This window comes from Cebus imitator, unplaced genomic scaffold (assembly GCF_001604975.1).
Source record: "Cebus imitator isolate Cc_AM_T3 unplaced genomic scaffold, Cebus_imitator-1.0 Scaffold390, whole genome shotgun sequence".
Lineage (NCBI taxonomy): Eukaryota > Metazoa > Chordata > Mammalia > Primates > Cebidae > Cebus > Cebus imitator.
This window is the reverse complement of record NW_016107705.1, coordinates 1,976,391-1,992,835: the sequence shown is the minus strand read 5'-3', so window position 1 is coordinate 1,992,835 and position 16,445 is coordinate 1,976,391. Positions and strand designations below refer to the sequence as shown.

At 49.4% G+C, this 16,445-nt stretch overlaps 1 protein-coding gene across 1 annotated transcript; it reads right to left on the bottom strand.

Annotated features, from left to right (window-relative positions):
- Nucleotides 1–430: 430 nt before the first annotated feature.
- Nucleotides 431–15,146, bottom strand: LOC108289064 (homeobox protein NOBOX). The gene is given in 12 exon segments (XM_037731275.1): nt 431–961; nt 1,697–2,001; nt 2,421–2,649; nt 2,868–2,953; nt 3,225–3,331; nt 3,572–3,645; nt 3,648–3,776; nt 4,487–5,038; nt 5,301–5,322; nt 5,325–5,385; nt 7,799–7,925; nt 15,065–15,146. Coding segments are annotated over 12 exon segments (2,076 nt in total). The 3' UTR covers nt 431–659.
- Between the last annotated feature and the right edge of the window lie 1,299 nt (nt 15,147–16,445).

Here is a 16,445-nt window from a genome sequence, read left to right as displayed (position 1 = left end):
GTCAGTCTCAGACTTCTCTTGTGATCCTGTCCCTACAGGGCCCAACTTCCAGAGCAAGGCCCAGGCTCAGATTTGCTCAGGTTCAGTCATGGGTTTGGGAATAGAATATGGTTAAATGTCAGGACATTTTCAGAAGGAAGAGCCCAAGATGCCCAGTTCCTTCTTTAGTGGGAGAGATAGGCCCAGGGAAGGAGCCCTCCATGTGGTCCCGCCCAGTGGTGCCCCACCTGAGAATGACATCCAACAACTGCTCAGCCAAGTGGAAGAAAAGGCAGAAAATGGAGCTCTTCCTTAGTGTGAGTGCGGAGACGCATAACCACAGAGAAAACCCCACGGTGGACTAGTTTACTGCTTACAGTGAACGCTCCAGCTCATTCATCAAGCAGGATAGGAAACAAACAAAAACACCTGATACAGCATTCATAAGTAACACAGGCCACCTGCTTTCTTCAGGAGCCCCACATAGAATTGTGGAGAAAAAGAAAGGGCCCTCCCTCTTCCTTCTTATATCAGCAAGACGAGCCTATGCAGGGGAAATGTCTGACTCCCGCCTCAGTCTACAGAGTCCACACTCTTTCCCAAACCTCCAACCCCTGTCCTCTGAGTGGGCCCAATCCTATCCCACCAAGCAGCCCTTTTTCACTCTTTGTCCCCCGCAACTAGGCGACATGGCTATTCTTGTCATCCCCTCTGGCCTCCTCCAGTGCTGAGGGCTGATCCAGGGAAGCAGCCAGTGGTTCCTCTTTTGCCTTGCTGAGTAAGGGCCCGGTCCCTGGCCTGGCCCCTTCAGGCAGCCGGGAGAGACCTGACGAAGACTGCCTCCCTGGAGCCTGAGTGCAGGGAGCTGGAAATAGATCAGGAAAGTAGCCATCACCTCCTGGGGGGTGCCCCAGAGCTTGCGGGCAGAACGGACCTGGGAAGGGCAGTTCCAGCAAAGAGGGGTCACTCCAGGAGGCTGCACCTGCGGGGTCAGAGGATGGAGGAATTATGAGACAGGACTAAGAGTATCAACTATCATTCAGGGTGTTCTACAACAGATCCCCCCACAACCCAACACACACAGACTCAGCTTAGGACCCCAGTGCAAGTCTGGGTGAAACTCTAGCCTCAGGCTCTGTCCTCAGAACCACAGGTGCTCCTGGACTCAAGGTCCCGTGGTTTAGTGACATTGACACAAGTGAACCATGGATCAGGCCAGTGCTGTCTCGTACACCCAACAAGGAGACCAGGAACCCTCTGATCTTTCCCTGCCTTCTGCTAGAATCTAGTTTTAATATGACAGATGTTTCTAGGACTTCAGAGATCCAAGTGGCCCCGTAGAATATTAGCTGCCATCGACTCTAGGCCAAGTATTTTTGTTTCTAATCCTCACCAAATCCCTCCCTGACATAGAACTATCAATTCCATTTCAGAGTCCCGGAAACTGAGACTTGGTAGAGCTAGTAACTGGCCGGGCTGGACCTCAAACCTGTTTTCCTAATGCCAGACTCCAGAGTTCTCTGCTAACTCTCACTGTGCGCTGCAGTGTCTGCAGAATTGGAGGGAGAAGAGCTTAGTCAAGAGAACTAGGTGCAAACAAAAGGTTTCACTCACCATCCATGACCTGCCTCAGTCTACCCTCCAGATAAGGTGGCTCTCTGTCCCTTTCCCACCTTCCTCAATCACAAGGGGACCTTCTCTCCCAGCCCCAACTCACCCATATTCCCAGCAGGCGGCTGCATCAGGATCTGCCCCGAGGAGGCGCCTGGGCAATAGCCCTGCGATGTGCCCCCGCTGGAGCCGCAGGGAAATGTAAACAGAGAGTCTTCAGGTGGTGGAAGCATCAGTGAACTGGACATAGAGAAGGGGAAACTGGGGAGGTAGGGAAACTGGGGCTGAGGGGGTTGGAAAAGTGGGGTCTGTGGAGCCTGGGAGAACTGGAAGGGCCCCGGCTGGTTGTTCTGTTGGTAATCCTGGGGCTCCAGCTCTTCCAAATATGAACAGGGGGGTGGCAGGGTAATGCTGCAAAGACAGAGGAACAGCTGGTGAGGTGCAGGGGTTGGGGGAAGTGCGGGGGTGGGGGGAGCTGCGGGGGGTGAGGGAGCTGTGGGGGTGGGGGAGCTCCCCATTCCTACCACAGTAGCCGAGTCCCTTCCTCGCACCTCCTTCCCATCTCCTTCCCAGCCTTGCAAGGCCACTGTAGCTGCCTCTTCTCCCTCTTCCTGCTCCTGGCATCTTGCCCTTGTTTCTGCTCTATTGCTGTGCCCTCCCCCACCCCCAGGTCATTCCCAGCCCAGATCCCCTTATCCCTTTCATCACCATCTCCAGCACTGCTCCGTGCTCCTCTCAGTTAACCTCTCCCCTCTTAGGGTCTATCTTCTCTCCATCTATACCCCCCCACCCCCAATAACTCCAGTGATCTACCCCCATAGGTTCCTTACCTTGTCCCCCAGGACCCACAGGGGCCATTCTTGTGGCTGCTGTCACTGCCGGCAACATCCATCAGCAGCGGCATCAGTTGGGGGGTGTGGACAGGGCCAAGGGGGAAAGGAAGGTTGGCCCTTCGCACAGGTGGGGGGCTGAAGAGAGGGGGAGTTGCCACTCTCTGAGCACCCTCACTGGGTTGGGTGGGGGCCAAAGTCTGGTCAGAAGTCAGCAGCATGGGGGGCTCTAGGAACAAGGCAGAGAGGGGCTCTCAGGGTAAGGAAATGGGAAGCAGGTTTGGGATTGATGAATGGTAGACAAGCCATGCCCAGGTCCTTCTGCATAGGCCCCGCTGGCCCCAAACACTGGAGGACTCCAGTCACTCCCACCTCCATCAAACAAGGCCCCTCTGTCTTCACTAACTTTAGCTGCCATTTCCTCCAGCTCTGAAGGTGGGAGCTCACCTGGAAAGGTATCCAGAGGGGACTCCGGAGGGAAAGGATCAGGCTTTGGCTCCACGGTCACAGGAGGCAGGAGCTCAGCTGTAGAGCTGGAGGCAGGAAGAACGAAGACTGTAGCTTTGGTGGTCTCTGGCTTTGCCCAGGTGCCTCATTGCCGGGAGAGACACCAATTCCCAAACTCTGCCTCCTACGGGGCACGGGAAACTTCCCAACCCCAGGGCAGCCAAAATCCCTCTAAATCTTAGCTGGCAACCCCAGGACTCATGCCTAGCCTTCCAACGCTCTCTTTCTAGACCAGGATCCCAACTCAGACCCTACTTCCACCAACAGGGATGATACAGAAAGAGGAGAGATTCCTACCTGCACTGACTGCTGGCCGGGCCAGGGGCTGCAGCATTGTCCTTGCTCTCTTTCCCATTCAGTTTCTCAGTTTTTCGCCACTTGGCCCGGCGATTCTGGAACCACACCTATAGGGGGAAAGGTGCTTGAAGAACTGGAGAAAAGGGGCAGAGACTGAGGCTTAGGTCCTGGCTGTTGCACAAGCAGCTACAGGACTTTGGAAGGTCACTCCAGAACTCTGCTTCCGAGGCCTCTGTCAGTCTGGTTTTATCAAAAGTCTCTGCAGTGCCTTCCCTCCTGACAGTCTCAGGCTGTGGCCCCCTGGAAACAGGGACACAGCCACGTCTGAGGCTCAATTCAGCTCCTACCCTAGCTGCCACTGAGCACTCGCTCTACAACAACTTGGGAGTTTCCATGATGGGCCCTCATCCACCCCACCCCCAACCAGTGAGCAGGCCCCGTTTACCATGATGCGCTGGGGGGTCACCCCCACCTTCTGGGCGATCTCCCGGCGTTTATCACTGTCAGGATAGTGGTCTTCCTGGAATATCCTCTCTAGCTCCTCCAGCTGATCTGGAAGAAGAAGAAACGTGTGAGGAAGACAAAGGCCAGTGACAGGCAGGAGAGGAGACAGATGCTTGCCAAGTACCTCTAGCAGATGGGGCCACTGTCCCTAACCCAACGCCTTCCCAAAGCCTTTTCCCTGCTGGGCTGGGCCTTCTTGTTCTTGAGTGCTGCAGCAGAGAGCTGTGTGACATTTAATTTCCTTACTCTTCTACCCTGGTCCCAACCTCATTTTCTTTTCTTCTGAGATGGCCCAGGCTGGAATGCAGTGGCGTGATCTCAGCTCACTGCAACCTCCGCCTCCTGAGTTCAAGGATTCTCCCAATTCTACCTCCTGAGTAACTGGGATTATAGGCACAAACCACCACATCTGGCGAATGTTTGTATTTTAAGTAGAAACAGGGTTTCACCATATTGGCCAGGCTGGTCTCAAACTCCTGACTTCAGATGATCCACCTGCCTCAGCCTCCTAAAGTGCTGGGATTACGGGCATGAGCCACTGTGCCTGGCTCCAATCTCATTTTCTGATGTGATAACCCAACCTTCCCTCTGAGGGTCAGAGATAGTGGTACTAACACAACCCAAGAGAGAATCCAGGAAGAAGTGACATACAAACTAACCACATCCGTCTGGTCTCCTCGGCTCCATTCTTCGTGCAGCCCCACTTTCCCAGGATGACCCCAGATCTCTTGAATTTCCCCTCACCTTTAGGGACTTACCTGAGCGGTATAGGGTTCGTGTCTTTTTCCTAAGTTGACAGGTCACTTCCGGGGGCCCCTGCTTCTGCTCTGTGTTTTGATTGCTCTGGGCCAATGTGCTGAGGAGGTTGGCCAGGTGACAGGGGCCCCGACCTGACCCACAGGGCACTGGGTTGTGCGTAGGACGGGCTGAGCTAGGGACACCAGGAGATGATATTGGGGCCAGACCCGTGGCATTAGGCTTTTTCTGCTTCCCCGGGGCCGGAGGATAGGACCCCTTTCCTATCTTCACCTCTTCCACTGGGAGGGAACGATCTTCCGCCTGAGGCTGGGGTCTGGAGCGGGCTAGAGCTCTGTCTTTGTGGGGAGCCCTGGAGCTGGGGTGTGGGCACAGTCTCCCAGCATCAGCCCCAGCAGGTTCTCCAGAGACTGCTGGCGGCTTCTTCTCTCCTGAGATGGTGCAGAAGGGTGGCAGTTCCTCCCTCTGACTATCCTGAGCAGGAGGGACTGCGTCCTGTAGTGGTTCCTCCTCCTCATGTCCTGCGGCCAGGGGCTTGCCTCCAGCTTCCTGGCCTGTGGGGAGCCAACATCCACTGACCTTAGCACCAGGGAGAAGGAAGAACTGGCCCAAGAGGAAGTGTTGCTTCCTGCTCTGCAAACAGTTTGATCTTAAGCTTTCATTTGTCCACCTATCAAATGGGGTAATAATTTCACACTTACCTTTCTAATTAGACTATTGTGAGGATTAAATCGGATAACCCAACTCTGAAAAATGTAGACAAATGTATGCAGTTCTGAGAAGGCTCATGCTATCTCCTAATTTGGGGGTACTCACTCCTTGTGAGTTCCCTTTTTCCCCAGACACGAGGCATATGGGTTTGAGGGACTGTTCAGGGGTGTCCAACGGACCATATTGGGGATGGGGGTGGACAAGGAAGACAAAGAGAAACAGGTTGACAGAGATTCTGCTTCTCCCAACGCTGGATGCAGTTCCCACTGCATTACTTGGAAACAGGACAAGGCAGGATTTGATGGTCCCCAGCAGCTGGGGCAAGAGCACCAGAGGCAGTAACAGGGACAACCAGAGAACTCTGTCTCTGCCAACCCTCCTCAGCCCCATACGTGCCCCCACCTTCCCCACAGCACATCCATTTTTCTCCCCCTCCCTGCAAAGCAGAACCTCACTCCCTGGTCAACCTCTTTTTCAAGTAAGGAAATTGCAACCCAGCTAGAACTAAAGCCTTACTACTCACACCTAAAGCTTGGCTTCCTTTCTGTGAGCTGACGGAGGCATCGGGAGCTTACCATATTCCAGGCATGGCGCTAAGCACCTTTCCAAGATTAGCACAGTGACTATTTAATCTCTATTAATATTGCTTTCTAGCAGATGAAAGAATGAGGATGAGCTGGCAGAGTAGTATGTCCAAGGTCACGCAGCACCCTGAGCGCATATTCTGTGTACTTAATCACGACATGGAGTCCTTCCTGGGGCCATCGAATGATCCCCCCACCTTCATGACGGCCTCATAATCCCAAGAACTCTCAGCTCAGGGAGCTGCTTTAGCATTTCCAAGTAAATTGGAACATTTGTAATGAATGCTAAGTAGCGACTAAGAGCTATTGTTACTTTAATGAAAACTGCGAGATAGGTCTTATGTTTTGTTTGTTTGTTTGAGATGAAGTCTCACTCTGTCACCCAGACTGGAGTGCAGTGCCATGATTCCGGCTCACTGCAACCTCAGCCTCCTGGGTTCAAGCTTCCTGAGTATTTGGGATTACAGGTGGGTGCCCCCACACCTGGCTCATTTTTGTATTTTTAGCAGAAATGGTTTCTCCATGTTGGCCAGGTTGGTCTCCAACTCCTGACCTTAGGTGATCCACCTGCCTGGGCCTCCCTAAGTGCTGGGATTACAGGCATGAACCACAGCACCCAGCCCTAGGAATAAGGGAAGGTCATGGGCAAAGGTGCTGTTTCAAGTCCTTTCCTAGGGCACAGGCTGGACCCGACTTGCATGAGAGGAACTGGGCTGGTGAAGAGGGTGAGCAGGCCCCTATGGGGTGAAGGGACAAAGCTGGCTGGTGGTGTGAGGAAGGAGGAACAAATTTGTTTATGACATTTTAGGAGAGCTTGTACTGTAGCAAAAACCCAGCACTGTGGGTGCTCCGTAGCGCGTGTCCTATGGGAGTGATGTGCCTTAGTAAGGGGACAGGTGTCAGACCCCAGACTAGAATCCTGGGGCTCCCAGGTTTCTCTCCCCTGCGCGCACTGGGAGATTGGGGGGCTGCAACCCCGAAGCGCAGGGCGAGGTCGGCCTCCTCCCACCCTACCCTACTCTACCCCACCTACCCCACCCCACCGGACTCCACCCGGCCCTTGGCCGCCAGAAGCTCTGAGGTCGTCTAATGCTAACCTGGTGACCACAGGCCTCCCCCCTCACCGAGCCCCCCAAGCTGGACCCCCTCGCGCGCTGGGGACTCCGCGCTCACCCCGCGGTCCCTGGCAGGGATCCTTCGTGGGTTCCATGGCCTGTACTCCCGCCGCCGCGGCCGGCCTGTGCTGCACAGGCGCGGCCTAATGAGGCCTCACGGGGCCGGCAGGTGTGCAGCCCGCACGGGCCGGGGAGCCGCAGCCCGAGGCTGCGCCCCCTCACCCCCACCCCCAGGGCGAGGCCGGCCCGGGAGGCTCCGCTGGAGCAGCTGCGAGGGCGGGGAGGACCCGGGCCTGGGCGCCGGCTGCTCCCCTCCCCCGCCGGCCAGGCGCCAGGCCCAGGTGCGGGTCTCCTCCGGGCGGCCCCTCCCGCGGCGGGGCTGGAGGGCGAGGCTGAGGCGGGGGTGGGGGACCGGAGCGAGGCCAGCCGGTGGTCCTCGGAGGGCTCACCCACACCCTAGGGCGGACTCGGTCCCGGGTCCTGTGGACTGCAAAGCGATTTCTAGAGCCACTCCTCAAAGGGGTCCCCAAGCGCTGGGTTGCCCAACTCCCACGCTAGAGCTTCTCCAAGCCTCAGTATTAGCCTCAAGGTCCCGTCCTGATTTTTTTATTTTTGAGATGGAATCTCACTCTGTGGCCCAGGCTGGAGTGCAGTGGCGCCATCTCAGCTCATGGCTCACTACAACCTCCTCCTCCCGGGTTCAAGCGATGCTCCTGCCTCAGCCTCCTGAGTAGCTGGGATCACAGGCGCCCGCCACCACGCTCAGCTAATTTTTGTATTTTTAGTAGAGACGGGGTTTCACCATGTTGGTTAGGCTGGTCTAGAACTCCTGACCTCAGGTAATCCGCCTGCCTCTGCCTCCCAAAGTGCTGGGAGTACAGGCGTGAGCCACTGCGCCAGGACTGATTTGAGGGTCTCCACTGCACAAGGCCTGCGGCAGATGATGAAGAAGGAGCTGAGAGGGCCACAGACTCCGTAGATCGGATGCAGTGCACACAGAGGAAATTCAGGTACAGCCAGAAGGGGGCCCTGCCAGGGAAGGTGTGGTCACTGTGTTTTCATCCATTTGATGTTTCGGTTTCATTCTCTACAAATGGAAGGGTCTTTCTTAGGGGAGATCTCACAGAGGTGAATCCTTATGATTCCTGCTTCATGGAATGTTTCTTAACATCTTCATAACAGCAAAATCAGAATTTAAAAACTCTTGCCTCTTATTCTGAGTTGTGGAAGGTAGAAAGTCAACGTGCTGGCCAGATAGAAACAGGTGCTTGGAGCTGGGTGGGGAGCGGGGCCGCCTCGGACAGAGTACAGGTGTTTTGCTTTAAGGATTTAAAAGACTCTGGACACCACGTGCTTTCATGCTGAAATCAGCTGTGGATACATTTTCCTATTCCTTAAATTGCCTTTAGGGGCTTGGCCTGCACCTGTGGACTTTGGAGGGTTGTGAGAGCTTCAGTTCTTTCTGGAACACAAAATTGTAAACTAACTTCAAATATGATCAAGTCTTCAGACATCTGCTGTTTTATTCTGTTGCCTTCCGTAAGGCAGATAGCCTCTGGTTTATGAGAGGTTCAGACAGGTGGGGAGGTGTTCAGATAGGTGGGGCCCAGTTTCTCTGCTAGAAATGAGGCATTCCAGGACAAGTGAGCAAGGTCTGAGGGAAATTGATGTTGCTTCCAGGATCATTTGATGGTGAAAAATCAGGACCATTTGGTGGTGACATGGTAAATGGAATGCGAGCACTTCCTTGCTCACAGAAGCTTGCTGGTGGAGGGGAGATCATTGAATGATGGTGTCGGGACGGTGTGGTCAGTGGTGACTTGGAAGTATGAAAGGCTAATATGGAGCATGGAGGAGCAGGAACACCTTCTGAGCTAGGAGAAGGCAACACGTGGGCTATGAGCTATGGAGTTGACCACATCCCAGTCCCTCTTAAAACTGGATAGTCCTGTAATCTCAGCACTTTGAGAGGCTGAGGAGGGCGGATGACAAGGTCAGGAGATCAAGACCATCCCGGCTAACACAATGAAACCTCGTCTCTACTAAAAAAAAATATACAAAAAATTAGCCGAGCGTGGTGGCACGTGCCTGTAATCCTAACTACTCCCGAGGCTGAGGCAGGAGAATAACTTGAACCTGGAGATGGAGGTTGCAGTGAGCCGAGATTGCGCCATTGTACGCCAGCCTGGGTGAGAGTGATACTCCGTCTCAAAAAAAAGAACAAAAAACAAAAAAACCCAGCAGTGACCCCTGACTGCCAGGATAAATGCCAGGCTGTGAGGTCTGGGCCTTTTCCCTGGATCCTCGGCTCCCCTGTGTTGCCCACCCCGGTATTTCAATGGCGTTGTGTGTGTTTATCTCTGGACCTAATGTTTCTCAAAGAATGCTCTTAAAAACCCCAGGTCAGAATTTCTTAGAGAATTTGATTAAAATGGAGGTTCCCATCCCCAGAAATCTTAATTGGCTGGTCCAAGGAGATACCCAGAAATATCCATCTGAAGCCCCTCAGGTAACTTTTATACATTTCAGAATTTGAGACACTTTTAGACCCTGCAAAAACAAAGTCAGTTAAAACTATCCTGGGGATGGGAGTGGTGCGGAGAATGGTCGGGGCCTGTGTGCGGAAAGGGAATGACCTTTTGTTCTTTACAGAGGTGTCTGCTGCAGTGAGAAGCTGGGTGCAATTAATTTCTTAACAGATTATTCTTTCACATTAAACTGAAAATAAGTCATCCTTCTCTGCTGTCATTTATGGTATATTTCCTCTCTCCAGTGGGCTCCCCTCTGCCAGGGTGAAGGTCAGAAAGCAAAGATACAAATTGCCCATAGACCGGATGGCACCCTTCCACAAACTCTGAAAGATACAGGGTCTAACTCTACAAAATGTTGGCATAAAGACTTGGGGAATTTAAAATATTGGCATTTTTCAAGCTGAGCACAGTGGCTCATGCCTGTAATCCCAGCACATTGGGAGGCTGAGGCAGGCAGATCACCTGAGGTCAGGAGTTTGAGACCAGCCTGGCCAACATGGTGAAACCCTGTCTCTACTAAAAATACAAAAATTAGATGGGCGTGGTGGCATGCACCTGTAATCCTAGTTACTTGGAAGGCTGAGGCAAGAGAATTTCTGGAACCTGGGAGGTGGAGGTTGCAGTGAGCTGAGATCACACCACCTTATTCCAGCCTGGGTGACAGAGCGAGACTCTGTCGCAAAAATAAAAAAAATTTAAAAACTGGCATCTTTCCAAACACAGAAACTTTTTTTTCTACAAATAATATAGTTGGATGTTTTGTTTATTTACTTGAAGAATTTTATTGAATGGTTGCAAGTGAATTTTATCTAAGATGTACATTGCATGGGAAAATGTCTTGATGAGTTTTGTTGGGAAGGTGTGTTTTCGATATATCCTATTAAGTCGTATCTTTCATGGATCAACTGCAAGTGAAGGAAGTTTGTCATGGAAGTTAAAATACTGGCTAGAGAAAAAAGACTGCTCAATTATATAGAGGACCACAAGGTATTGTTTTAGGAGAACTGGGGCTATTTCTTCCTAAGTCCTGTTTGGTTGCATTTCATCTTTGTGATCTGTTGACTAGTTCATAGACTCAATCAACTTTGTTTAGAGGACAGGGAGGTTTTTTTTTTATTGTAGTTTTTTTTTTTTTTTTCTAGTTTCTAGTGTTAGATGCTTGGTGCCACAAAATAAAATTAGCATTGACACAAGGGATCTCTCAGCAAAGCAGTTTTTACTTCCTGCATTGCAGGAAGGGTACCCCCGCTAGCCATCTTGCCACGAGAGTACAATGAACAAAGGAAGAAAGACATATTTATTCTTTACCCATTTGGGGTTGTCCTTACTGCTGTGTCTGATCTCTGTTGGTTGGAGCCATACTTCACAATCTAAACTAAAACCCGATTGGCAAATAACTTAAAACTTTTTAAACAGGTAAGGGACATGCCTGTGAGCATGTCCAGCACAGAGATCTTGGTTAAAGTACAAGGACATAGAATGTACTACAGGCCTATAAGGATGGCAAGTCTAACAGCTACATAGGATAGGGCTTAACAAAGAGTTGTTAGTAAATTTATTATTTAACAAGAAAGAAAACTTTGGAGAAGAAATTTCCTACTTCCCACACTTAGTTTTCAGAGCCAGACCATATGCCACTACCACCGTGCACTTAGCAAGAGCCATTTATTCCAACATCTTTTTCTTCTCACAGATATGAGAATGCCAGAAGAAAAAGAAAGGTGTCTGATTCTAAAAAATAGTAATTGTTTTTTCAGTCTATGAAGACAAAAGTGAAATAAGCGTTCTTGGTCCTTCTCCCTCTCTCTCTATAGTAAGAAAAATAACCTGAAGGAGGCAGATGACTGAGAACATTTTTTGAAGCAAAACCACAAGGTAATGTGTTCTGGTTCTGTGGGCCACACCCCAGTGTAGGCAGCAGCAGGTCACTGGAATACCTAGGACCAGAAAGGCAAGAATAAGTTGTGAAAGACCAGGCAGAAAGCTGCACAGTCCCTGGCCAGGGAGATCAGAGTCACAGCAAGCATGGGAGGTCAGGGCCCCCGGAAACCACCAGGAAGAGAAGACCTGTCCAAGGCAGAGAAAGCGAAATGAAGCCTGAGCGAGGCACATGCTGAGGGACCAGCACTGCCAGAGCCCTGGCTAGTGGCTGGCTGATTGGATACATACTGGGGACCAATGGAGGGAAAAAGTGAATGGTCCCCACAGAGTGGGAGAGACACTGGGAACTGTCAAAGTCTCTGCCCAGGGACTTCCTTTGCAACCCCAGAAAAGGACGTTTTCAGGTTTGCTGTGAAGGGAATTAAGAACACCTGGCTGGTGTAGAAACTGCCGGGCAGGGCGAGGACAAGTTCTGGCGTGAATGAGCATCGTAACTTCTAATGCCCTTGCCCCAGACACTCGGGATAATGTGCTTATAACAAGAATGGTGACCAGGTTTTAAACGTTCTGCTGCTGCTGCTATTGTGTACAATTGATTGCCACGGCTGGCATTTGTTCTGATTTCTCCTCCTGATGTGCCTGAGTTTTGGAGGCACTTTCTGCTTTCTGTTCTATTCTGGTCTTCTCCAGGATTGCAATCGCTGTTGCTAATTATAGCATGGCATTCAAGGACCTCTCAAAACTCGGCCCCAACCTTCACTCAGGCTTCCTCTTTGGCTACCACCAACCCCCCCCCACCCACCACCTCCACTCTTCCAGGCTTTATTCCCAAGCTTTTAGTCCTTAGAAATGGCCGTGCCTTCTCAGGGTCACAGATCAAGCTGCTTATCAGCATGAAACATCCCTTTTTTTTTTTTTTTTTCCTCCTGGCAAAGTCTTACTCATACTCCAAAGCCCAACCCAAATATTCTCTTTCTGGAGAAGCCTGGCTCAGCCTTCCACAGCCAGAATTAACTGCCCCTTCCTAGATCCTCCCCCTTGCACTGTATTTACATTTATCTTACATCACTGGACACAGGCTGAACTGATTAGTGCGTTGTGTATTCTGCACTGGATTGGGAGTTAATAGAGGGTAACATGCATCTATTCATGTTGGGTTCTTTCTTCTTGCTTTATAAGTATCAACTCATTGAATTCTAACAACACTATGAAGTTCTATTACATGATTATCCCTGTCTTATTGAAGAAACTGTGGCATAAAGAGTTTCATACTTCTCAAAGCTCACAGTGGCCACCTCAAATTTGAGCCCGGTTCGTCTGGTTCCTCCCTGCACACCTAAACACTAGGCTACGCTGTTTATTTGACTGTATCAATCACTATGCTGGGATAGTGAATCCCGCATGGGGGATGGATCATTGTTCAGTGACAAAAAGTTGGTCATTCCCAGGAGTCAGGGAGCAGGGGAGGGAAGTGGCTGTGAGTTGAAAAGCATAGCGGCAGTGATGGAATGGTTCTGAATTTTGGCTGTAGTAGTGGTTCCACACGTGTGCATACAAGATAAAACTGCACAGAACTGACAGGGTGCAGTGGCTCACCCCTGTAATCCTCCAAGCACTTTGGGAGTCCGAGGTGCAGGGATGATGAGGTCAGGAGATCGAGACCATCCTGCTCAACGTGGTGAAACCCTGCCTCCACTAAAATGCAAAAAGTTAGCTGGGTGTGGTGGCACGCACCTGTAGTTCCAGCTACTTGGGAGGCTGAGGCAGAGGAATAGCTTGTAACGGGAGGCAGATGTTGCAGTGAGCCTAGATGGCGCCATGGCACTCCAGCCTGGTGACAGACCAAGATTCTGTCTCAAAAAAAAAAAAAAGAAAGAAAAACTGTACAGAACTAAATACACACATGAGTGTGTGAAAAACTGGTGAAATCTGAGTAAAGTCACAGATTGTGTCAAAGTCAATTTCCTGGTGTGGCTTGTACTGGAGTGACAGAGGGTGTAAAGCGGAGAAAGGGTATATGGAATCCCTGTATTGTTTCTTACAACTGCATGTGAATCTATAATTATCTCAAAAAGCAGGAAAATAGTTGATCCTAGTGTTCTGACCACAAGTTTGGTTCTCCTGGGCTTGGTTAAATATAATTCACAGAAATAATATTTTGTATATAGTAGCATTATTAAATTCACCTTTGGTTGATGGTAACTTTAACATATAGATTTAAATTGTAGCTACATCTTTAACAGGAGTGTGGGTGGGCAAGCAGAAGAATTTAATTTGTTCTAAAAGTAAAACAATAAACATGCCTCATAATAGGAATGTAAATTTATGAGAAAAAGAATGGTAAATACTGAACAATTAGAAAAGGAAAAAGATGCTATTTCTCATCAAACAACAGTATCAGATATTAACAATTTGGTGCATTTCCTCACAGTATTTTTTCCTTTATTGCTGTTTTGTATATGACCTTCATGATTGTAATTACACTCCATATATAATTTCAAGCATTTCTCCCATAGAATGTTTCATAGCCTTCAGAATTTATTGAGTAGCTGTACTATAATACTATAATTTATTTCCAACTGTCAGAGCAATCTTTTTTTTTTTTTTTTTTTTTTTTTTTTTAAAAATTTTTTTTTTTTTTTTTTTTTTTGAAACTGAGTGTCGCTTTTTTGCCTGTGCTGGAGTGCAGCAGCATGATCTCCACTCACTGCAACCTCTGCCTTCCAGGGTTTCAAGTGATTCTCCTGACTCAGCCTCCTGAGCAGCTGGGGCTACAGGTGCCTACCACCATGTCCAGCTAATTTTTGTGTCTTTAGTAGAGATGGGGTTTCACCATGTTGGCCAGGATAGTCTCGAACTCCTGACCTTTTGATCTGCCCGCCTCGGCCTCCCAAAGTGCTGGGATTACAGGCATGAGCCATGGCACCCAGCTGTGCAATCTTTTTAACTTAAATATTATACATTTTTAAAAATTAAAAAGGTAAATTTGAAATAAAATGTATCTTTTATTTGTTAATGGCTTAAAAAAATAATAAAAACCTTTTACAGGCTGGGTGTGGTGGCTCACACCTGTAATCCCAGCACTTTGGGAGGCCGAGGTGGGCGGATCATGAGGTCAGGAGATCGAGACCATCCTGGCCATGGTAAAACCTCGTCTCTACTAAAATACAAAAAATTAGCCAGGCATGGTGGCATGCGCCTGTAGTCCCAGCTACTTAGGAGGCTGAGGCAGGGGAATCACTTGAATCCATGAGACGGAGGTTGCAGTGAGCCAAGATTGTGCCCCTGGTGAAAGAGCAAGACTCTGTCTCAAAAAAGAAAAAAAAAAACCTCTTCCACTTGGTTATTGATCTATCTATCTATCTATATATTTAATAGTCCCAAGCCCATGAGAAACCATGAAGTTGCTCATTTCACAGGAATAGACAGGCTGCCTGGCTGGCAAGTGGACTGTTAAGGGTAACTTGAAGAAGGGGTCTGGGATTCTAAGTTCAGAAACTTGATAGCCAGCAGGGTAGCTTTAGTGGGAGGCAAAAGTGCTGCTGAACAAGGTATTTTTACCTCCTTTGGTATCTTGGGGCTGTACCAGTTCTGCTGGTGGCTTGATAGACTTTTCTGATGTTTGGGTCTAGGGTCAATGGCTCCCAAGAGAGGGTGCTCTGCCAAGAGTCTTCAGGGTATGGGAAGACAACTCTGTCTTCTGTCCAGCGTGTGGTGCTCACAATTTTCCTGTTGCCTCCAGGACATGAGCTCACCCTCCTGGACTTCAAAGCCATCGTTGTCTCTGGTGTCCCAGGTGGCCTCCAGGTCTGGTGACGTTAGTGTCAATGGGAGAGCCATGTCATGGTCAGCAGCCTCTTCTCTCCTTTTGGGCCAGCAAACTTTAGGCTCACTAACATTGTGGTGACAATTCTAGATCTTTAAAATTGAAGATACTTGACCTCGTCTTTATCTCCTTTGCTTGATGTCAATCAAGAGCAAGATCACTAGTGTGGTTTAGAAGCTGGGAGCAACTTCCTTTGCATGGAGGAGGGAAGGGAGAAATATTAGGCTCGCGTTAAGTGAGGCGTAGAGATTAAGCAATGATAGAAGACTAGACTGATTACCTAAGAAATAATTCAGCCTGCAAAACCTGTCATTCCCTTGCTTGGAAAGAAGCAATCAAACTGGATAGGCTATGAGATCCAGCCTTTGTTTTGCAAAGGGCTGCTGATCGTTTCTGTCTTAAGAGCTGCAGGGCTTCATGCTGCACGTTATTAAGGGAGTGTAGGTTGGGAGTGGGTATCCTGGAGTTCAGTCAGGCTCTCATTCAGAGCAGTCCTAAGGAAAAGACAAGCAGAACAACAGACAGGGAAAAGCCATATCGGAACCAGGGATGCACTAGGTATCATTAGATATGCATTCTTGAGTCAGGAGACCTAGTTTATGATCTGAACTATTAGAGATCCTCTTCCAAGGGTCCAGCTTTTCAGCTTCTCTGTTGATGTGGGCTCCTGAGCAAGGGAAACACATCTGTCAAACTAAACCTGATTCTCAAACTGAATTCCTGATTCCCGCCCTCAAACTTACCACTCCTCCTGTCCACCCTATCTCTGTATCCCTCATCCAGTTGGAATCACCCTTGAATTTCTCTCTCTCTCTCTCTCTCTCTCTCACACACACACACACACACAGCATCAGTAGAAACTGCCAGATTATTCCATTTGCCCTCTTTCTACTCCGATCCCACTGTCATCCATTTTCCAAAGACTTGCATGTGAAAGTCTGAAAATGTAAATTAAGTCACGTACATTCTTCTATTATACGCTTCAGTGATTTGTCAGCATACTCAGAGGAAATGAAAACTTCTTGCTGTGGTCCTGTGTGATCTGGCTTGTTTGTCACCCCAACCTTATCTCAGGTGACTCTTCTGATCCTTTAAGTACTTGAAATAGATCAGATTTTCCCATGTCAAGGTGCTGACATAAATTGTTCTTGTGCTTGGCCAAACTCTCCTCTCTGTTCTTGTGACTAGTTCTTAACCAGGAATTAGTTGAAATGTTATCCCTCAATGTCAATTCCTTCAGCCACAGTACTACTTAACATCTGTCTCCTGATATTTTCTTTTTGTTTCCATTACAGCTCTTAACACAACATGTA